Genomic DNA, 24303 nt, shown 5'->3' on the forward strand with positions numbered 1-24303 from the left:
TGCTAATTTCAGTAAGACTGGGACACTGACTCAGTTTAGCCAAATAAGTAATGAATGGATTAATTAATTTGTTAAAATAATACCACTAGTCCACCTGGCCTAATTGACTTAATGTCATGCCAACAGAGTGCTATAAATAGACTTCTATTATATTCACTCTTTAAGGATGTTGGAAGAATTAATAAGAGCTCCTAAAATTTAAAGAATTTTAAATGAAAAATTCTTCCGCAGCTATTATGTTGTATTATAAAGGATGACCTCATTAAAAATTTAAACTGAGTGCCTAATAAAGCCTGAACATTGTGAGATTTCATTTAGATATGTATTGTGCCCCTATATATTTATAGAGAGCAATTTTATAATGTTCTTGTTTACACTCAGTATTTTACCTGATATTAACAAAGTATATAAATATGAAAGTAATTTTATAATTTCTGTAGTCTTTTTCAGCTGGTTCATTTTATTCAATATATAGGATTAAAAACTCATACTGAACAACTCTATAAATCACAATTTTGAGTGATGTAAGATAGTAAATAACAAGAAATGTACAGCATATGGTTATGTTGAAAAACTCTGATGCTAGTTGACAGAATAGGAAGAGTGTTCCCCAAGCATAATCATATTGTGTGAATTAGTCACACTAAAATTTTTTAATGAATATTTATCAATATATACTGCATTCAAAGAGTTCAGAGTCTTACTAGAAGTGGGAACTCTTCAGAGATCTAAAAATAGTTCTGGAAAAGAAAAGCATTTATATATTTATCATAAAAAGGGAAAACAGCACTACAGTTCTGCACCTCAAGACTACTAACACATGCCAATTTAAGCTATTATCCCTGTGAGCACTCTACATAAGTTTCAGTATGTTTTCAATTTTCTAGTTTCCTGTGTTTCAAGAGAATGAAAGTTGTATTATTGGGAATCCAAAATTGTACAACATTAAGCAGTTTGAAAGTAGAGTTAAAAAAAAAAAAAGAAAAAAAGAAACTAGGTAAAATAGCTTTAGATAATCTTAAATGATTATATCTAAGAAGATGCAAAAAGGACCAAAATATCAGAGTGTTCTAGTCAACGTGGTATTTTGTAACTTTTAAGAACTTGAGCTTAAAAACAGTATTAAAAAGCAGGGAAGATGAATCCGGAGCGCCTGGGTGGCTCACTGGGTTAAAGCCTCTGCCTTCGGCTCAGGTCATGATCCCAGAGTCCTTGGATGGAGCCCTGCTTTGGGCTCTCTGCTCAGCAGGGAGCCTGCTCCCCCCCACCCCTGGCTGCCTCTCTGCCTACTTGTGATCTCTTTCAAATACATAAATAAAAAATCTTGGGGCGGCTGGGTGGCTCAGTGGTTTAAAGCCTCTGCCTTCAGCTCAGGTCATGATCTCAGGGTCCTGGGATCCAGCTCTGCATAGGGCTCTCTGCTCAGCAGCGAGCCTGCTTCCTCTCTCCCTCTCTGCCATTTGTGATCTCTTGTCTGTCAAATAAATAAATAAAATCTTAAAAAAAAAAAAAGGGCAGGGAAGATGGAAGAAAAGTCCCCTGTGATGTGAGAAATGAAAATGCTAACACGTATGCAAGGAAAGGCTGAATTTTTAACAAGAAGTGCACAGCCAGCTTGTTGTGGCCTGAGCACCCCTCAGCCTCATCACACTCCCTGTCATGTGGCTCCGCCAACAACATCACTGACACATTCCACCTGGGTACGTGCGCACAGGCTATTTCCTCAGGATTTCTAGCACTCTGCTCTCTACTCTGCTGTTGTACTTCTCTTAATCCTTCAACTTAAGAGTTCAGATGATTCCTTAAGCCACACCCCCCTGCCATGTTCCTCTAAATCTTGAAATCCCTTAAAAGTTTGCAGTTAGGGGCTCAGTGGGTTAAGCCTCTGCCTTCCGCTCAGGTTATGATCTCAGGGTCCTGGGATCCAGTTCCACATCAGGCTCTCTGCTTGGCAGGGAGCCTGCTTCCTCCTCTTTCTCTGCCTGCCTCTCTGCCTACTTGTGATCTCTCTTTGTCAAATAAATAAATAAAATCTTAAAAAGAAAAGTTTGCAATTATATAGTGATGTCATGATACAATTAATGCTTGTTTTCTCTCATACAGACTAAGTTTTCTGAGATCAGGGCCTTTCTCAGCAGTATGTCCCTAGTGCTTAGCATGTAAGTGTCTGCTAAATGAATGAATGGTGAATGAATGAGTGAGGAAAAACCGTAGTCAGAATTTTCTTCTCAACAAACAGCACCTATTGTGTACTTCCTTAGACAATGTGAGATCATGTAATAGCCATACAATGAATATAAACTCTACTCAGTGGCTACTGCAGAAGACAGAGGAAATGACACTGTGAGGGACTGACAAAACACGTGAAATCAAGCATATTCTAAGAACTGAAAACAAGTAATGAAGTCAAACTTCCCTGATAAATTTAAAGGTATATAATGGTTAACATACCACAGTATCATGAACTGTAAACTCAAAACTTTCTGTGCAATTTTTCTTCACTAGAAGTATAAAAAATTGTATAATATATTCATTCTTAGCTTAATTTTTTTTCTACTTAAATATGGCTAAGAATACAAAGAAAAACAATATGATAGAATATTTGTGTTTAGATTGAAAATCTAAACTCTGAAAATTCTTGAAAATGGTCATCTAAGAGTTACTTCCATTGACTGTCCTTAGAACATACAATTAAGAAGATATACAACCAAATAATTCATGTGCTTTTACCAGGTAGTACAGGTTTACAAACAGGCATAACCTACTTTAGTATAGTAAAACATTAGTGACTGGTTGATGCAGAACTAAGAATTTAATTTGGTAAGATAGTGACAGTAACCATAATAGACAGTAATAATAATTAAACTAATTTTATGGCCAAATTTGGTGAGATGTAACTACTCATCCATGTAAAGACAGCTCTCTCTCTCAGGAACAATAGAGAATATGTTATTCATTAATCCACAGAATAATTATTTAAAATCACTCACTATGTGACCTGGATAAGTTACTTAAATTTTCCATACCTTTGTGCAATAGAATTTTCACCTTATTTGACAGAATTGGGTTAACATTTCCATAGTAAATAGCTCCCAGTTAAGATGGTATCGTTATTTTTTAGAGCAAACTCAAGGATTTAAAAATTACATTTGTCTTTAGTTACAAAATATGTTTAAGACACTGAGAGTGACATATTTTTTTAGAACTTACTAAACACACTAGACTGTTTAATAATAAAAGCTGTGACCATTATAAATGTAGTTTTAGCTTTAGCCTTCTGGTGTTTGTTAATATTTTCCTATATGGCTAAAGAATAATTGTTCTCACATAAGGATGGAATTTTACTTTGTTCCTATGTTAACATTTGATAATCTATGGAGAAATTATCTTCACTGTAGCTTTTACATTTATGACAAATTAATGTGCAAAATTTGCCTGTGTGGAAGGTATCTTAGTTGTTCACTAACTGTATTGCTATCCATTCATTACGTGGTGCTTTAGAGCCCAGACACTCTGAGAAGGCACTTCTAATTTGCTTGGTTCCTTACATCTTTCTGAAGAAAAATCTGTTGTCTTTCTACCATAGAAAAATGGAGAAAGGAGCTAACAGAAGGTCAGAATGAAAAAGTGAGCAGACTTTGGTCTTTACATGGTTTCACTATTTAGTTTAATCTTATTCCTGAAGTTTTAACCATACTTTTTATCAAAAGCAAATATTTCAGGCTTGACTTCATGATATGTTAATATAACATAAACAATATATTTTAATAAAATCTTACAGAAAATGGTAAACATTCCCATAGTAGTTACTAGTCATGTTTCCTGCTAAAATCTGTACTGTGTATTTCACTATTTAGTATTTTTATTGGTACAAATAACTTTACTATAAATTCATTTTCATATTTAATATACATAGTTTGCCCAGAAATTTTAAAAGTTTACTTACAAATTGATTTACTTCCCTCAGCTAGAAAATACTGCAATTTTTATCAAAGGCAGCTAAACTACAATTTACTGTTTTATAATGCTATATCATTAATTCATAAGGAACTAGGTTACTATAATTTTTAACCATGAACATGCTTAAATATTATAGATAAATAACAGATTTTGATTTTCTAATATTGCCATGCTGGTGAGATGGAATTAGAAACCCCACTGATTAATTCTAAGGATACCTCTCTACCATAGATCAAAAGTGGGTCTCAGATTCGCATAAAATGACCTAAAACTACTCCCACTTATGATATAAGTTAAAAATTTGGAATACAATTCCAAACATTCCAATTAAAAATCTGAAGGCTGGTGTTCTCCTCTCACTCTGTTCTTAAAAATCACAAAATTATTTGTATAAATCTCTGTCTCTCAATAGAGGATAAGTCCCTTCAGGCAGTAGCCCAAGCACAGGCTTTGAAATAAAATGACGTGCTGCTCTGGAAAATAATTATATAATTCTGAGCCTGAGTTATTTTTCAACTGTAAGAAGGGTAAATTAATATCTACCTTGTAGGATCTGTATGAGATTTAAATGAAAGAAAACACCTACTACAATTCTTATTTATTTTCTCCCTCTTCTCCCATACCTTGTCACTGTAACAATGACAGTATCACAATAAATGTTTAAATAACGTTTAAAATTACCATGATTTTGTTTTATGGATTAGTATTAGTATAGATTAATATATACACAGAATAACATAGATTAGTATTTAGATTTTTTAAAGAGTACAAAGTAACCAACCCATGGTATTTAGAAATGTACTAAAATTTTTACATTGTGAAATACTCATAAATATATAAATTTAATAGATAATTTTCTCATTTGTAGAGATTTGTATTTTTTTAGTCTTTTATTTTTCATGAATTTTAATTGCTAATACCTAATAAATATGAGTATTTTACTGCTGAATCATGTTCATGTTTTAAAAGTAATAGTTAAAAAGTATCATAAAATTACAGATATTGGGAGATTTTACAGATTTCTAGTTCAATCCTTTCATATTACAAATGAGAAAATGAAATTCCAGGAAGAGGCAATGACTTGCATAAATGATCTGCATAAATATGTCCAGCAGACATAAAATTTTTAAAGATTCAATCAGAGTAATCTTCCCTTCCTCCACTTTGTTTTTGAGGCACAGAGCTGGAAAAGGCAAGAAAAGACAAAGAAAAAATATGGAAGATGCCCAGTGGGGATATTTTAAGGAACTAGAGGCCACAGAATTTGTCAAAGAGGGCTTAGGACACTAAGAAATTTAGAGTTAGGGGCCAATATCTTTTCAACCCTAAGACGTCAACACCCACATCTACATTTGTTTGGGAGGCTACAGCACAGTATATTTGCCTAACTGAGGTATAAGAGAAGTCACCTGAGAAAAAAGATGTTTGGGAAGTTAGGAAATAGGTAGTACTTTAAATGTAAAGACATAAAATAAGGGTTCATCGTCAGTATTTGAGAATGTCTTACTTTAAGTTTTCTTCAGTTAAGAGCTTGTTCCTATTTTTTTGTTTTCTAGAAGCTTTCTAATGTTTTTGATTAAGGAAAGTTGTAAAAAACAAAACAAAACTGGGACTTTAAAGTTTAACAGCCATAAAATTTCAAGCTTCTGTATTCAAAATGGAAATACAAAACTCAAAACTATACAAAAATAAAAACAAAAAATATAATTTCTCTTTCTGTTTTATTTGGGCAAAGGAAGAGGAATTGTAAAGCAGGGTATCAACCATTCCCCATCTGACTGATAAATGCAAAACAATTTCCTTTCATCTTTAAAATGCTTCCTGACATCTAGCATATGTTTCTCATTTCTTGTAAGGGCCAGTTGAGCCTAAAGGTTCAAAGTAATATAATTAACAGACAATTCAAAGTTTTTATCAACTTTTAAAGTAGGAAGAATATACAAAATAAGTACTGGCATGATTATCAAAACACAGAAAAGGAACACAACATTAATTGCATATAGATAGTATGCAAACAAGCACACTGCATTTATTAAAAAGTCTAAACAAAATATTTAAATATTTTATTTATTTATTTATTTATTTGACAGAGAGAGACCACAAGTAGACAGAGAAGGGGAAGCAGGCTCAACGCCGAGCAGAGAGTCCGATGTGGAACTTGATCCCAGGACCCTGAGATCATGACCTGAGCCGAAGGCAGCGGCTTAACCCACTGAGCCACACAGGTGCCCCTAAACAAAATATTTAGTCTTGATTCAGATCTAAACTTTTTTCATCTCTGTACAGTGCATATTGGAAACCTGTTACGAGCAATATTGTGTAATCAGAAAATGTTAGTAACCTCAAAACCTTGTGTATCATTCACATACAGAGTGAAAAGACCTAAGGTGCAGCTCTCTAACATAAAATAAATATATTTCATTCTTCACCTACACCCTGAAATCTTTATCAGAAAAAACAATTAAACCAAAAGTTCCATGAGGACAGGGGCTGGGTTTGTTTTCTACTCTCCTGAATCCTCAACAACCAGTCTGGCACACAAGTGATTCTCGTTGCTCATTTGCTTATAGATTGACTGAATCAAGCACAGAGTTTCCTGAATACTTCAAACTATAATTTTATTTTTCCCCATAATAATCTACAGGAATGGCCTGGCTGCTCTAATATTTGCAAATTGGAAATATTTTTGGTTCATTATTTAAAAGAGAGAATGCAATACCTTTAAACTCTATGAAGCCAGAAGTTTATGAGCTAATGAATACATTCAGATGATAAGTATAAATCAGTAACAGTGTAGTACACATTGGGTTTTTATATGTATTGTCTGAGGATATAAGGGCAAAAAAACATAAAGGCATTTTCAAGCACCAATAGATCAGGTCAACTGTGGAGAGAATAAAAACCCAAGGATAAATACACAAACCAATTCCACTCTTAACTGTACAATGCTTATTTTTTTTAAAGATTTCATTTATTTATTTGACAGACAGAGATCACAAGTAGGCAGAGAGGCCGGGGGCCGGGGGGAGCTGGCTCCCCGCTGAGCAGAGAGGCTGATGCGGGACTCGATCCCAGATCCCAGAACCCTGGGATCATGACCCAAGCCAAAGGCAGCGGCTTAATCCCCTGAGCCACCCAAGCACCATTTACAACTATTATTTTTAAATGAGAAACTTGAAAATTCCCTCCTGTCAGGCTCTCGGTTTCCTGAAGGCTTGGACTGTGCCTGTCTTGGCATCCTCATTATCTAAAACTTTTGGCTTTCAGGATGTCTTTACACTTTTAAAGTTCTTGAGGACCTCAAAAGCGTTTTGTTTATGTGGACTGTATCATATTCAAAGTAAAACCCGGAAAATTTTTATATATTTATTAATTCATTTAAAAATAACAATAAACCTAGTACATGATAACACGAATATCATATTCTTTATGAAAGATGATTATATTTCCCAAGGAGAAACTCCTGTGAGAGCAATCTTTTATACTTTCACATATCTATTTCTTTGCTGGCTTGAATGAAAAATCCTTCCATTCAATCAGATCTGTTATGTTATTTTAATTGCAATATATGAAATATATTCCACCCAGGTATGAAATTGAAGAATGGATGAGCTTATAGATACCCCAGGGGTCCTTATTCCACATTGTGAAACCACTGATCTGTAATATCATGTGTCATAAGGTTATTGTTTAATAACTATTCGCTGAGTTAATAAAAAGGTTAGAGAAAAAAATAAAGGGGCACCTGGGTAGCTCAGTTGGTTGAGCGACTGCCTTCAGCTCGGGCGTCATGATCCTGGAGTCCCAGGATACAGTCCCACACTGGGCTCCCTGCTGCTTCTTCCTCTGATCCTCCCCCGCCTCGTTCTCTCTTTCTCTCTCTCTCTCCCATTCTCTCTCTCTCAAATAAATACAACTTTTTTTAAAAAAAGGCAAATAAATTCTAAGGGCACACATACATATATCCAAACATACAAATGATGTGCACATTCATTTTGGATTCAACTGATAATTATTCTTTATAAATGCTGACTATTTCACTGCAATAAAATGTTAATTATCCCAAGTCCTCAGTTCATTACAAATAAATTGGGATGCAGATCAAAGGAGGGTATGTGAATGAAAGAGTGAAAAACTCTAAGAATGTAATTCCAAAATTTAATAGAAAGAAATAGATGACTAGAAAGAGACTTTTCACTTGAGAAAATTCCAAGCATAACCAAATCAAGTAGCTCATTCAAATGCTATATGGGTCTGTTTAAAGCAGTAAATTAGATTGAAACACTTTACTGAACACAAGCTGGATTCTAATATTTTTAGTATCTACATGCCATTTCTAATTAATCTATAAAAACCACAAGAAAAAAACATTTTGCATATATTTTTAGCGCTTCTGCTTTAAATGTTAATAGGAACTAACCAAATACCAGAGAAAATATATTGATCTGAACATTTTATACTTTCCAAGTCACAATTTTTATTCTTTAAAACTAGCCTTAAGTAAACTTAGAAATAAAAATATAATTTTTGAGATCAGATATTGGATTTTTTAAAAAGATATTTCATCATTTGGCAAAAAATAAAATGACTTACTTCTCCTCTTCTTGAGGCCCAGGTACCTGAGAAGCCATTTTAGGTTCTGTCCCAAGATTCTTCTGCATCCGCTGCCGCCTCTTTCTACTTGGTGCAATATCCGTAACATCAGGACTTGAAACAAGGGAATCATCTCCTCTTAAAGCAGCTAAAATAAAATGACATAATCAGTGTATATATATATAATATATATCATATATATATAAAGTGTATATATTATATATATAATATTATATATATAATAAATGTAATTTGTACATAAGAACTTGCTGCACTGATATGAAGTGACACTCTTAAAATATAGCATAACTGTTTTTTTAAAAATTCATGAACATTTGGCAAAGTAGACCAGTTAGATTACAATACTTTAACACCAATATAAAACATAAAGTATATTATACACATGGAATAATTTGTTCAAAATGGTCTCTGCCTATCTTGCGCAAAACCCTCCCAAATACATCAAAGGCACAGTCTGATCTTTCAATGCTAGAATTAGATAGAAATGCCTTAGAGGCACCTCTGAAAGGTGTTTGTTGGGGGGGGAAGGGGAATGCTGTTATAGGAATAGGATAAATCAAATTGATACTAAACAGTAACTTTTAATAGGAATGGGGACTTCTGCTAGTGATCCGGAGATAATTTCATAGACTTTTCAGCCAACTGCAGAGAATAAGCATAGGAAAAATCTAAGAAAACACTAACAGATGTCTCTACTATGACTAAGTCATTAAACTACCCCTAAAAGTGTTTGATATACATGAAACAGAAGCAACAAGAGAAACATGTTTTATTTATATTTCTTTTATTCTCTATAAACAACTTAGTTCCAAAGTGCTTAAGAAGAATTCAGAATTCATTCATCTAATACATAGTATACATATATAAATTTGTTTTTATTTTTTATATATGTATTTATTTTATTATAGATGTATTATATATTTATATATTTTTATATATGTATTTAATTATATATGTTATTATATATATTTATATATTTATACAGTTATATAAAGACCTCCTTTGCCATTGGTAAACAATGAACAATATCAATATAATTTGGACTTTGGATGTCTTGCTGGTTCATATGAGTTTTGTCTGGCATGTTAACATTTGAAGGTGATCGGGGGCAAGCTTTCATCCCAATTAATGAGAAAGCCTTAACAATGTATGAAGTCCTAAAAAGCTGGAAATGAGTGGCAAAAATTCTGTACAAGTCAATTCCTTTAGCACAAATAGGGGTTGGTTTAGTAGAGTCAAGAACCCTATACTTTTCAACAGTTAAGCTTTCTGTTACAGAAAGATGTGAATACATTTCTCCCTGTAGCTTGAATCAGATGTTTCATGTTCATGAAATTATTAGAATCAAGTGCATTCAGTAACTGCCATCTACTCCAACTGAGAGGAAACGTGATGCAAATGGTTAGCTGACTGTGATGTTGGGTGCAAATGTTGCTAGGAGTTACTGGAGTTAATACTTTCATTAGGATTGTAACTAGAGAACTGACAACAACAATGTAAAGCTGCACAGATTTTGAGTGGTCTGCCTAAACCTTATTTCTTTCCCCCACAGGCTCTATTATTTTTAGTGTGCAATTCTGCAGAATGAGTGGTTTATCAGGCACACATACACCATATCTTAGAAGTTAAGCCTGTATTTTGAATTCTCACTTGCTTCAGCCCATGCTTCTGGGTGACTGGAGGTCACTTGGACACTGCTGATCACTCTCTTCAAAGTCTTCTTTGGGTGCCTTCCCCTCTCCCCCTTAAAATGGCTACTATTTTTGAGAACATATGTGGTAGACATTTTGCTATGAGTTTTATACATATTATTTTATTATATTATTTTATTACTATTATTACCTTCATTTTACTTATGAAGAAACCAAGGCTTTAGAGAGGTTAAGTGACGACCAAATCACACAGGCTTTGAGTTGATATTTTATCATATAACAACTAAAAAATAAGTCTCCTTAGTGGATAAAGTATTCCTTGATCAAATATTAACTCAATACTGATCAAAGGATATTTTACTTTCCAAAGCTATTTAAGACATTAAGGCACATAAGTTCTACCACATTTTTCATAAATTATTTTACTAGCTATTACTATTTTAGGAGTAGAGGAGGATAGATAATAAAGGGTGTTTCTCTGAACACATTAAAGCTGAACAACTTCCCTAATTTTATTAAGCCATGAGATGACTATGGAAAATAACTCTGGTTTCCTGATCTTTTTCCCCAGTCTGCTCTCACCCAGGATTTACTCAGTTACATAAGCAATTAACAAAATACAGGCCTGTCTATTAACAAAGCTCGCAAGAATGTCAGAGTTAGAAGACATTTCAAAAAAAAAAAATGCATTTAATGATATGTTGGACATCTAGGAGGCAACAATGTTAAATTTATTTAAATTAAAATGTTAAGGTAAAATTTTAAAAAATGAAATTATCAAAAAGTCCTACCATTCATTTCAAAACTCCGAATAATGACTTAATATATTGGCCAAATATATTAATACCCATAATACCCAAAAACATGTTTTATATGGAATATGGTTATACTATTTCTTATAAGGTTTAGAATTTACATTAAAATACAATGCAATTAAAAGTATGTTGTTTGTCAGGGTGAGAACCTAGCTCACCTAGTAGCTGCTAGCACCTACTCAAAAATGCACAACCCATTAAGCTGAAGATCCTTTATGGGTTCTCTATTCTGTTCCATTGATTTATGTGTCTGTTTTTGTGCCAGTACCATACTGTCTTGATGATCACAGTTTTAAGTCCAGAATTGTGATGCCTCCAGCTTTGATCTCCCTTTTTACATTCCTTTGGCTATTTGGAGTCTTTTCTAGTTCCATACAAAATTTAGGATTGTTTGTTCCAGCTCTGTGAAAAATGCTATCAAAATGATATTTCGATAGGGATTGCAATGAATGTGTAGATTGTCTGGATAGCATAGACATTTTTTTATTATGTTCAGTTAACACAGACATTTTAACAATATTTGTTCTTCTAATCCATGAGCATGGAATGTTTTTCCATTTCTTTGTGTCTTCCTCAATTTCTTTCACAAGTGGTTCTATAGTTTTCAGAGATCCTTTTCCTCTTTGGTTAGGTTTACTTCTAGGAATCTTATGGCTTTTGGCATAATTATAAATGGAAATCAATCCCTTTATTTCCCTTTCTTCTGCTTCATTACTAGTCTACAGAAATGCAACTGACTTCTGTATATTGATTTTATATCCTGTGACTTTGCTGAACTCCTGTTACCAGTTCTGGCAATATTTTAGTGGAGTCTTTTGGGCTTTCTTTTTTTTCTTTTTTTCTTTTTTATATATATTTTATTTATTTGACAGAGAGAAATCACAGGTAGGCAGAAAGGCAGGCAGAGAGAGAAGAGGAAGCAGGCTCCCTGCGGAGCAGAGAGCCCGATGTGGGGCTCGATCCCAGGACCCTGGGATCATGACCTGAGCCGAAGGCAGAGGCTTTAACCACTGAGACACCCAGGCACCCCTGGGCTTTCTATATAGAGTATCATGTCATCTGCAAAGACTGAAAGTTTGACTTGTTCTTTGCCGATTTGGATGCCTTTTACTTCTTTTTATTTGATTGCTGAGGTTAGAACTTCCAGTACTATACTGAACATCACTGGTAAGAATGAACATCCCTGTCATGTTCCTGACCTTAGGGGAAAAGATCTCAGGTCTTATCCATTGAAGATGATGTTTGCTGTGGTTCTTTCATACATGGCTTTTACAATGTTGAGGTATGTTCCCTCCATCCCTACATGATAGAGGGTTTTTATCAATAAAGGATTCTGTATTTTGTCAAGTGCTTATATTCAACTAATCTTAGACAAAGGAGTAAAGAATACCCAATGGAAAAAAAAACAGTCTCTTCAATAACTGGTGTTAGGAAAATTGGACAGCCACATGTAGAAGAATGAAACTGGACTACTTTCTTATACCATACACAAAAATAAACTCAAAGTGGATGAAAAGTCTAATTGTGAGAAAGGAATCCATCAAAATCCTTGAGGAGAACACAGGCAGCAACCTCTTTGACCTCAGCCGCAGAAACTTCTTGCTAGACACATCTCCAAAGACAAAGGAAACAAAGGCAAAAATGAACTACTTGGACTTCACCCAGGTAAAAAGCTTCTGCACAGCAAAGGAAACAATCAACAAAATCAAAAGACAATGTACAAAATGGGAGAAGATATTTGCAAATGTCTTATCAGAGAAAGAGCTAGTATCTAAAATCCATAAGAATTTATCAAACTCAACACCCAAGGAAAAAATAATCCAGTCAAGAGACAGAAGACATGAACAGATACTTCTCCAAAGAAAACATACAAATGGCCAACAGACAAATGAAAATTTTGCTCAACATCACTCGGCATCAGGAAAATACATATCAAAACCACAATGAGATACCACCTCACACCAGTCAGAATGGTTAAAATTAACAACATAGGAAACAACAGATGTTGGCAAGGATGTAGAGAAAGAGGAACCCTCTTACACTGTTGGTGGGAATGCAAGCTGGTGCAACCACTCTGGAAAACAGTACGGAGGTCCCTCTAAAAGTTAAAAATAGAACTAACCTATGACCCAGCAACTGCACTACTGGTATTTATTCAAAGGATACAAAAATCATAATTCAGAGGGGCACGTACACCCCAATGTTTATAGAAGCAAAGTCCAAAATAGCCAAGATATGGGAAGAGCTCAGATGCACATCAACAGATGAATGGATAAAGAAGATATAGTACACACACACACACACACACAGGAATATTACTCAGCCATCAACTGAAATCTTGCTATTTGTAACAACATGGATGGAACTAGAGGGTATTATGCTATGTGAAATAAGTCAACTAGAAAAGACAATTAGCATATGATCTCATTCATATGTGGAATTTAAGAAACAAAACAGATGAACACGGGGGAAGAAAAGGAAAAATAAAATAAGATGAAAGAGAGGGAGAAAAACCATAAGATACTCTAACTCTAGGAAACAATCTGACAGTTGCTAGAGGGGAAATAAATGGGGAACAGGGTGACTGGATGATGGGCATGAAGAAAGGTAACTGGGTGTTATATGCAACTGATGAATCACAAAATTCTACCCCTGAAACTAATAATACACTATGTATTAACTAAATTGAACTTACATAAAGAATTTTTTAAAAAATGCACAGCCCAGGGGCAGATCGTTGAGATTCTAAAAATAAAGTCCATACTTTTTTTTTTTTTAAAGATTTTATTTATTTATTTGACAGAGAGAGATCACAAGTAGACAGAGAGGCAGGCAGAGAGAGGGAAGCAGGCTCCCTGCTGAGCAGAGAGCCCAACGTGGGACTCGATCCCAGGACCCTGGGATCATGACCTGAGCCGAAGGCAGCAGCTTAACCCACTGAGCCACCCAGGCACCCATACTTTTTTTTTTTAACTTATTTATTTGATAGACAGAGATCACAAGTAGTCAGAAAGGCAGGCAGAGAGAGAGGAGGAAGCAGGCTCCCCGCGGAGCAGAGAGCCCAATGCGGGGATCGATCCCAGGACTCTGGGATCCTAACCTGAGCCGAAGGCAGAGGCTTTAACCCACTGAGCCATCCAGGTGCTCCAAAGTCCATACTCTTGAGGGGGCTACTAAAAGCACTTTTGTTATTTATATATCAATGAATAATAGATAATTTATAAATTACTATAGTGAATGACAAAAATGTGTCTTAGTAAACACATGGCATGAAAACAAGCATGATGAATACTGCATATGGGCTCTCATAAGTGGAAATTAACTGTATTCCAGATATACAAATTGACTAAAGTATTTTAGAGATACTCTCCACCATTTTACAAACAGGCTATAATCCACTGAGGTCTGTTTAATCTTGGAGATGATACCTTGTGCTAAATTTTGTATCTAGTCGTGAACTCCAGAAAATTGGTGGCCTGATGTCAGGAAGAATCATCACTTCTGCCTCAGGAATCTTTTTATTTGCCAAAAGTGAACTTTTTATGTGACTGAGCTACCTAAAAAGACAGACGGCTGGAATTTCTTCAAGTTTTTTTTTTTTTTTTAAAGATTTTATTTATTTATTTGACAGAGAGAGAGATCACAAGTAGGCAGAGAGGCAGACAGAGAGAGAGGGGGAAGCAGGCTCCCTGCGGAGCAGAGAGCCCCATGCGGGGCTCGATCCCAGGACCCTGAGATCATGACCTGAGCCGAAGGCAGCGGCTTAATCCACTGAGCCACCCAGGCGCCCCAATTTCTTCAAGTTTACAGAACAGATTTATGAATTAGTTTGTACTTACTTAGTAGTAAATATTAATTTGATAATTGTGTGGGGGGAAACCCTAATCTGGTAATTTGTTATTATTATCCTCCTCATTCTAGCTTCTTGGTATCTACCATTATTTACCACAAAGAACCTAAAAGTTGTGTATAATCAAATATTTCAGGTCAGCTCACTGTACCATTTGTATTCCTTTCTCTTCACAATTATAGGGCAGCCTCTTTGTAGTTGTTATGAGGAAAAAGGACTAGCATATAAGCTAATTACTGTTTAAATTAAATATATCTTTTTTGGTTTGTCTTTGTACTGTGGGAAACTTTTTCTTTCAGTTTATTACATACATATAGTAGCAAATTGTATAATAATAGATTCTCTTAATTCATAAATTCCTTTTAAAAAGTTTGATAATATTTACATAGACTTTAATAAAAAGGAAAAGGTTCCACCCTATCCTTTCCTCTCCACCCCTCAATGCCAGAAAACAGGAAAAAGAGGCACAAGTCCCATACCTGGTACCTAAGTATTAAATTGCTCATCTCAAGCAGTCCTCAAATTTCTACCCCTCCTACCTCTAACCTTTACTTGTGCTAATGTTTGGTCTTATTTCATTTGGTCTTATGCTGGATACTTTATTTCTATTCTGATATCGGATCCATTGAAAAAATGATTCAGGGTCTCCAAACAAGCAAATCCATTTTATATTTAGCAGAAGGGATCTGAAATCAATCTATATCTCTATCTGTATCTATGAAGTCAAACATGGGACTTCCAAATTGTTTATTATTTATAACCTTGCATATTTTTAAGGGCACAACCAAAGTTTTCACTTTCAAGTACCACATCCCATTTTTAAGGAAAAAAAAATCAATTCATCTTAAGATTACCCAGTTGTACATACTCATTTTTCATATGAGGAAGAATCTGAAAAGAGTTGGAAAAGAATGGCAAATGTTCAAAGGATAATGAGAAGTAGTGTGGCCTGGCTCGAATAGCATTCATGAGAGAAAGATACAGAAAATGACTGGATAAGAATGGGCAGCAAGGAAGGAGAGAGAGGGAAAAAGAGACAGAGATATGCTAAATAAATTAGCATGTTTACTATGCTAATAAATTAGCAACCTTTCAAATCTAGCCAGAAGACTATGATTTCAGTATTGACTGGGTTTTATTTTTTTCCTGAGATTTCACCTCCAGAATTCTCGGTTTTTACTATTAGTATCAGTCTCTGTCATGACAATGTGTCTTTCACCATTTCCAGAATTTTCTTTTTTTAAAGAAAACAAAAGAGAAGAAAAACTATTGCCAATGAACTTCACTACAGCTGAAACACTGATGGGCAGAGCTGTGGGATGAATTTCAAGTTCTCATTAGGTTCACTAAATCAAGAAAATGGGGAATCTTTACACAAGCCTTGTTATTGTGAAAGGTGGCTCCACAGAAAGCCACACTTCTTCTCATCTGACAGAAGAACTGTAGGAGTTTGGCAGTCGTATTCCAGACATGAGAGGCAGTGCTGGCTTCCCTGTGTACCCTCAATGTCTCAATGTCCAGACAAAATGACACTGTTGGCTAAACTGCCAGCAATCTGCATAACTCCCATGAGTTAAACTACCTGGTAACTATTGGCTCAACCAAGTGCTCCCTTCCAACAAGACCCACTTCAGTCATTGCAGTCATCCCCAGTAGTTCCAATCCACAGCAATCTCTCCTATCTCTGTAAGGCTTACAGTCTGAACCACTCACTTCATGTATACAGTCTCATTTTGTTATTCTCTTTTTATGTATATCTCTTTTTTCCTCAATTAGACCAAGGACTATGAACACCCTACAGCTAGAAGCTATGCTCTATACTTTGATATATCCGTAATATAACCCAATAGTGTTACAATGAGAAATAGGAAGACTTGAACTTTTTTCAAACGTATATTTTATTTTTTTTTAATCAAAACTTATTTACTTACGGCCCTCTAACTGAGGTGTAGAGAAAAGAAGACTCAGAAGACCTGGGTCTGGATCTCTAGTTCTGCCATTTACCCTGGACATATTACAGAATTTAAGTTCCTAAGATGAGAAACATATTTTAACCATGATATCTGCCATGATTAAATGAGATAAAGTGTTTTATAAATTATGGTGTCAGAAATATTTGATTTCAGCATGTAAATATTATTAACAAAGTATGTGTATCCCTATAAAAGATCAAGCTGCCATGAATTTAGATTAATTTGAAGAACTTTCAGGCTATCATCTACAGCTTAACAGAGACATAAAAGTAAAACAACTAAAAAAAAACCCAAAAAACTCCAAGTGAGATGAATTCATGGTTTTCTAAACTCAAAATAACTCAACTTTCATGGAACTATTATGTGTTATGAATGTATAGTAGCCCATCTGCCATGGCTGTTTTTCACTGTTTTATTCATTTATTAATTTCACAAGTGTCTTAGGAAGTGTTTATGTTCAATGTCATTCTTTTTTATTTCAAAAGATATAAAATATAGAGAGGAAAACCCAAAATGCAAACCTTAAGATGCTACCCTAAGTAAATCCAAAAATTCAAAGAAAAAAACCCAACGATTTCTTTCACCAGGGAAAACAACAAACCAATGACTTGGGCTCCTTCATGTTCTGTAGTTTGTCTTACTGACAGCTATAAAGATAAGCTGAAGAAGAAAAAAAGAAAAAAGCTAAGATAAGGTAGGTCACACCATACTTCGTGAGCAGTATCTTAAAGTGGGCTATCTGGAGGTAGGAAATTTCTAATCTGAGCAAACAAGCAAACATTATTTTCCCTCCCCGTTCATCAAAGAGACCTTTTTCAAATCTGTAATCAGCTGCTACCCAGTTTTCACAATCTAATCTGAATAAATGATGACCACCTTGCACAAAAGGTCAATGGTTTAACTTATTAATCAGCAATCACCAAGTAAACTGATCATTAGCATCACACTAAACACTTACCAGAGAGAGAGAGAGAGAGAGAGAGAGAGAGAGAGAGAGAGTGTGTGTGTGTGTGTGTGTGTGTGTGTGTGTGTATTCACATATACATATACTTTGCCAAAAGTGAGGCTCCTCTTTTAGCCAGCACAGCTGGAAGTGAGACTTAATGACAAATACCTACTGACATTAGGGTAACTTAAGAGGTCATCTTTGGAAATCCAATACTCTCAATGTCAGAGGCAGGGTGGACCACTAAAGATAAAATACAGACTTTAAAGTATTCACAGCATTTAAGAAAAATTAATTTGAACATATTAAGTATTATTCTGCACCTACAAAGCAATGTGATTTTTTTAAAAATACTTTTAAAAAATTTAATACCAAATGAATTCAATTCTTCAAATTTTCAGGATTTATTCATTCATTCCTTCACTTATTTAACACATATTAATTGTTTTCTATGAGTCAAGGACTACCCGGAAGACACCACCACAGGTATTCAATAAGTTTATAGCTGAGTAGAGCAGAAGGACACTACTATTTGCAAGAAAATCATAAGTCACATAAGCAATTATAAAGGAACTAATTCGAAAGTTCTAAAGTAGGTGCAAATGTCGAACCTTTTATTTTTTTCCAAGTCAACCTGTGAAGCTTCAATATTTCCTTTCATTAAGTACTAATTATAATTTGATTTCTTATCTTATTTTTCTTCATAAGGATATTTCTTTTGAAAGGATAATCATCAGTATTGGGTGGCTCTGAAGATTTCCCAAAAGAGAAAATTAAAAGGCCAGCTCACTCTGAGTGAACTGACAAGAAAAGACTGCGTTTTAAAATTACATATTAGGATCCTTAGGAGTGAACTCAAACAGCACTTCTTTTCTTTTTAAAGATTTTTTAAAATTTATTTGAGAGAGAGAGCAAAGCGAGAGAGCGAGCACACGAGTTGGTGGGGAGGAGCAGAAACAGAGGGAGAAAAAGGCTCCCCACTTGAGCAGGGAGCCTGACACGGGGCTCAATCCCAGACCCTGGGATCACGACTTGAGCTGAAGGCAGACGCTTAACAGACTAAGCCACCCAGATGGCCCTCAAATAGCATTTCTAAATCGAAACCACACTATGACCTATTTAATAGTCCTTTATATAGCCCCACAACATCCTTAGATTTCATCATACTGTAATAATTTATTTAATATTTATAAGCTCCATGAAGGCAGGGGCTGCCCAAGTCTTATTCAGTATTGGTACAAGACAGACTAGTTTGATCTCTAAACACATTGTAACCCATCAATAAATATTAGTTGATTCATACAAATGCTTAAATACTAACAATGTTAACAAAAAACTTCTTAAAAATTATTTCAAATCTATGTAAAACCCTATACCACTGATTAGCTATGCTTGCTGCTGCTAGTTAACATTAAGAAAAGAAAAATATCAGTGAGGAAAAGCAGTTTATGAAAGAACAACATTAGCCTTCAATTTATATCATTTTGTAGTTAAAAATAACAAACACTGGAAAGCAATTTTAATGGTTAATGAGTCTTCAGAAAACAAAACTACAATTTTTCAGCTTTCACCAGCTTTGTAAAGCGGCCTCTGCCTGTGACCTATGTCATGAAATGTTTGGACTCAACATAAAGCTTTCATTGTTGTACATGAGTCAGGTATGGTTTTCCATCAATGGATGGCATTTTTTGGCATTTTCTTCATAGAGATTGAAAGGTTTTGAAATTTTCAATTTTTTTTTTTACTTGGGCCAACTTTTAATAAAATCTAGACTTTTTACAGAGTTTAGGATTTCCTTGAACTAGTAAGAATTTTGAAAAAAATAAGACAACGAATGAAATATAAACCTGTTTTACAGAAATAATATAAGAAATCTTTCAGTTTGCTTTGTCTTAAACAATGTATTACCAGCATATTATCTACAGTGACTCTGGGTTAACTGATTAGAACTAGGACAAGACAACTAGTTTAACTAGCAAGTCAAAATAAGAATAGGATGAGAGTGGCAAAAATGAAATGTTGTATAATTAAATGGTAAAATGGGTAGATAAGAATCACTACTCTAAATCACAGACCCTCACTTTAAAGATTAATAGGGATAAGAAGGATTTGACTGAGTTTATGTGACCTGATGTACTTCTCTACTTCATTTTGCCAATATCTGTTCAATCGTAGGAAATTCTAGAATATTTTTGATACATTAAGAAAAAGTATCTATTTGCACTTCCTTAAATTCCTTTATAATAAAGTTAACACCTTTGTGATATAATTTAGCCAGTTCATAGTGGTTCTGTAAAAAGGCAAATATGAGGCTAAATTTCAGAGGCCTCCCTTGAAAACTGTGCAAAGATTTTCAAAAAGATCCATGCTGCTAGATGGGTCCCAACTAGCCTTCAAACCAAACGTGATTAAGCAATACTTTAACTAGAGATTGAAAAAAAAATCCCCTGCCAAACAGTCAAATAACTAAGTTAATGCTTATACTGAGTTAATAAAATACTGCAGAAAGATCCTACATGTTACCATTAATCCCTGACAAAATGACTATAAGCAATTCTGTGAGAGTTTTTATTGTAATCTATAAAATTAGGTGTGGAGAAGTGAGACCAAACAGTTACTTTTGGTAAAAGAAAAATGCCCTGAAATAAATGGTGCAAAGAAAACTCGATAGCTACATGTAGAAGAATGAAACTGGACTACTTTTTAACACCATACAGAAAAATAAACTCAAAATAGATTAAAGACCTAGATGTGAGATCTGAAAGCACAAAAATCCTAGAGGAGAACACAGGCAGTAATTTCTCTGACATCAGTTGTAGCAACATTTTTCTATATACATCTTCTAAGGCTAGGAAAACAAAAGCAAAACTAGACTATTTGGACTAAAACAACATAAAAAGCTTTTGCACAGCAAAGGAAACGATCAATAAAACAAAGGCAACCTATTGAACAGCAGAAAATATTCACAAATTATATATCCAATAAAGGGGTTAATATCCAAAATATATAAACAACTTACACAACTCAACACCAAAAAACCCCAAACAATCTAATTTAAAAATGGGCAGAAGACCTGAACAGACATTTCCCAAGGACATAAAGATGGCCAAAAGACACATGAAAAGATGCTCAACATCATTTATCATCAGGGAAATGCAAATCAAAACCACAATGAGGTATCACCTCATACCTGTTAGAATGGCTAAAATCAAATTCCAAGAAATAGCAAGTATCAGCATGAATGTGGAGAAAAAGGAACTTTTGCGAACTGCTAGTGGGAATGTAAGGTGGTGTAGCCACTGTGGAAAACAATATAGAGCCTCTTCAAAAAAATGAAAATAGAAACTCCATACAATCTAATAATTCCACTGCTGGGTATTCACCCAAAGAAAATGAAAGCATTAATTATAAAAGATACATGTATCCTTATGTTTATTGCAGCATTATCTCCAACAGCCAATATATGGAAGTAACCTAAGAGTCCATCTACAGACAAATGAATAAGGAAAATGTGGGGTATGTGTGTGTATGTGTGTAACAGAATTATTACACAGCCATGAAAAAGGATGAATTGGTACCACTTGGGACAACATGGATGGACCTGAAGGATGTTATGCTAAGTGAAGTAACTCAGACAGAGAAAGACAAATACCACAGAATTCCACTCATAAGTGGAATCTAAACAACAACAACAACAACAACAAATCAATAAACAAAGAAAAGGCAGAATCAAACCTAGATACAGAGAAGACTTGCCAGAGGGGAGGTGGGTGGGAGTTAGGCAAAATGAGTGAAGGGGAGAGGAAGATACAGGCTTCCAGTTAAGGAATGAATAAGTCACAAGAATAAAAAGTACAGTGCAAGGAATATAATCAATGATACTGTAAAAGAATGTATGGGAACAGATGATAGCTACACTAGTGGTGAGCATAGCATAGTGTATAAACTTGTCAAATCACTATGCTGTACACCTAAACCTAATGTACACATTGGACATCAAAGAGACTCAAACAAAGAGCCCTGATTCTATAATTCATTATCCTTTCTAAAAATTATTATCTTGTATTATCTGAATTTGAGAAGAAAAACTAAATGCACTCTAAGGCCATTTTAGCCACTTCTACTAAGTTAGTAATAGATTAAATGTCTTGCCCAAGAGAGGAGAGTCAAGATGGCGGAGGAGTAGCAGACCGAGATAACATCAGATCATAGGAGTTCAGCTAGATAGTTATCAAACCATTCCGAACACCTATAAACCCAACAGGAGATCGAACAGAAGAAGAGTAGCAATTCTAGAAACAGAAAATCAACCACTTTCTGAATGGTAGGACATGTGGAGAAGTGAACCTGAAGCTACTGGAAGATAGCAGGGGAAGGAGCCGGCTCCCGGCAAGCGGTGGAACAATGGAGCACAAAATCCGAACTTTTAGAAGTCTTCTCCACTGAGGGACATCACTCCCGAGCCTAAGCGGGGGTGAAGTCCTCGAGGGGACGGTGTGGTCTCAGGATCTGCAGGGTGACAGAAGGATTGGGGGTGCCGGAGTGTGGCAGAGCTCGCAGGTATCAGAATGGGGAAGCTGACTACAGAGACGGAGTGGAGAAGTGAGCTCTCAGCTCGGGGTTACCTTAAACTGTGATCTGTGGCACAGCTGGACCACAACTCTTTGAACAGGGACCCCACAAGTGGCAGATCCAGGGAGACCCACCTTCCTCCACCAAAAGAGCACCATAGCAGGAATCAGCTGGGTTTGGAGACTCCGAACGGGGCTATGTGCCAGAGAAAGAAACGCTCGGTCACAGGCCGGGTGAGCTTGAAGTGTGGCCAGGGACCAGGGAGATGGGAGTGATTGAGTGCTTTTCTCCAAGGGCCCACTGAGGAGTAGGGCCTCGAGCCATCGGCTCCTCCAGGCTGGAGACTGGGAAGCCTCCATTTCATTCCAGTCCTCAAGAGCTCTACAGAAAGCAATCGGGGAACAAAAGCTCTAGAGAGTGAACCCAAGCAGATTGTTTAGCCTGGCCTCTGGCAAGGGCGGCGCAATTCCGCCTAGGTCAAAGACATTTGAGAATCACTACATCGGGTCTCTCCCCCAGAATATCAGCAAGAACATCCAGCCAAGATCAAGTTCACTGATCAAGCAGAACAGCAGGAAGAGGGGAAAGCAAAGTGGAATTAGTGGCTTTCTCCCCATGATTCATTAGTCCTGCAAGTTAATTAAATTTTTTAAATTTTATTTCTTTCTTATTCTATTTTTTTAACTTATCCTCTTTCCTCTCTTCAAGTTTTTTAACTAGTTTATCTTAACAATACCTTTCTATAAAAAGAATTTTTTAAAACCTTCATTATTATAGTCATATTTTATCGTTCATTGTATCTAACATTATTTTTTGTGTACACATAGGGTTTTTTCCTCTAAAAAATTCTGGGATGCAATTTCTTCTAATAGATCAAAATATACCCTAAATCTAGCACAGGGTTCTAGTCTATGGCCTGACCAAATTCCCTGCACCAAATTCCTTTTTATTTCTTTTTCCAACCAACTTATCAATTCCTTTTTTAGAACTGTTTAAAAATTTTCATCTTTACAGTCATATTCTATCCCTTCATCGTGTTTACCCTTATTTTTGTATATATATAAGTTTTTCTTTCTTTAAAATTTTGGGAGGTAGTTGGTAGTTTCTTCGAAGAGACCAAAATACACCCCAAATCAAGTGGGTGGCTCTGTTCTACTCTACAGTCTAATATATATATTTTTTTAATTAAAATTTTTAAAAAATTTTCTTTTTACCCCCTTTCTTTCCCCCTCGATTTGGGGTCTCTTCTGAATTGGTTTGTGTACATTTTTCTGGGGTCATTGCCAAACTTTTAGTATTTTATTCTTTCATTTGTATATTCTAATCTGGATATAATGACAAGGCGGAAAAATTCACCACAAAAAAAAAGAACAAGAGGCAGTACCGAAGGCTAGGGACCTACCTAATCAATACAGACATTAGTAAAATGTCAGATCTAGAGTTCAGAATGACGATTCTCAAGGTGCTACCTGGGCACAAAAAGGCATGGAAGATATTAGAGAAACCCTGTCTGGAGAAAAAAAGCCCTTTCTGGAGAAATAAAAGAACTAAAATCTAACCAAGTTGAAATCAAAAAAGCTATTAATGCGGTGCAATAAAAAAATGGAGGCTCTTACTGTTAGGATAAATGAGGCAGAAGAGAGAATTAGTGAGATAGAACACCAAATGATGGAGAATAAAGAAGCTGAGAAAAAGAGACAACCAACCACTGGAACATGAGGGGAGAATTCAAGAGACAAGTGATACCATAAGATGAAACAATATTAGAATTGGGATTCCAGAAGAAGAAGAAAGAGAGAGGGGGGCAAAAGGTATATTGGAGCGATTTATAGTAGAGAATTTCCCTAATGTGAAAAGGGAACAAGGATCAAAATCCAGGAGGCTCAGAGAACCCGCCTCAAAATCAGTAAGAATAGATCCA

The 24303-nt window shown here is 35.3% G+C and overlaps 1 protein-coding gene across 5 annotated transcripts in view; it reads right to left on the reverse strand.

Moving 5' to 3' along the window:
* The window catches only part of XRCC4 (X-ray repair cross complementing 4), a 275028-nt gene that overhangs the window by 84313 nt on the left and 166412 nt on the right, over positions 1-24303 (reverse strand). For all 5 annotated transcript variants that reach the window (XM_045999510.1, XM_045999511.1, XM_045999513.1 and 2 more), the window contains exon 7: positions 8554-8701. In XM_045999510.1, coding sequence (XP_045855466.1) covers positions 8554-8701 — 148 coding nt within the window. The remainder of the gene's footprint in view (positions 1-8553; positions 8702-24303) is intronic.

This window comes from Meles meles, chromosome 3 (assembly GCF_922984935.1).
Source record: "Meles meles chromosome 3, mMelMel3.1 paternal haplotype, whole genome shotgun sequence".
In the NCBI taxonomy this organism is placed as follows: domain Eukaryota; kingdom Metazoa; phylum Chordata; class Mammalia; order Carnivora; family Mustelidae; genus Meles; species Meles meles.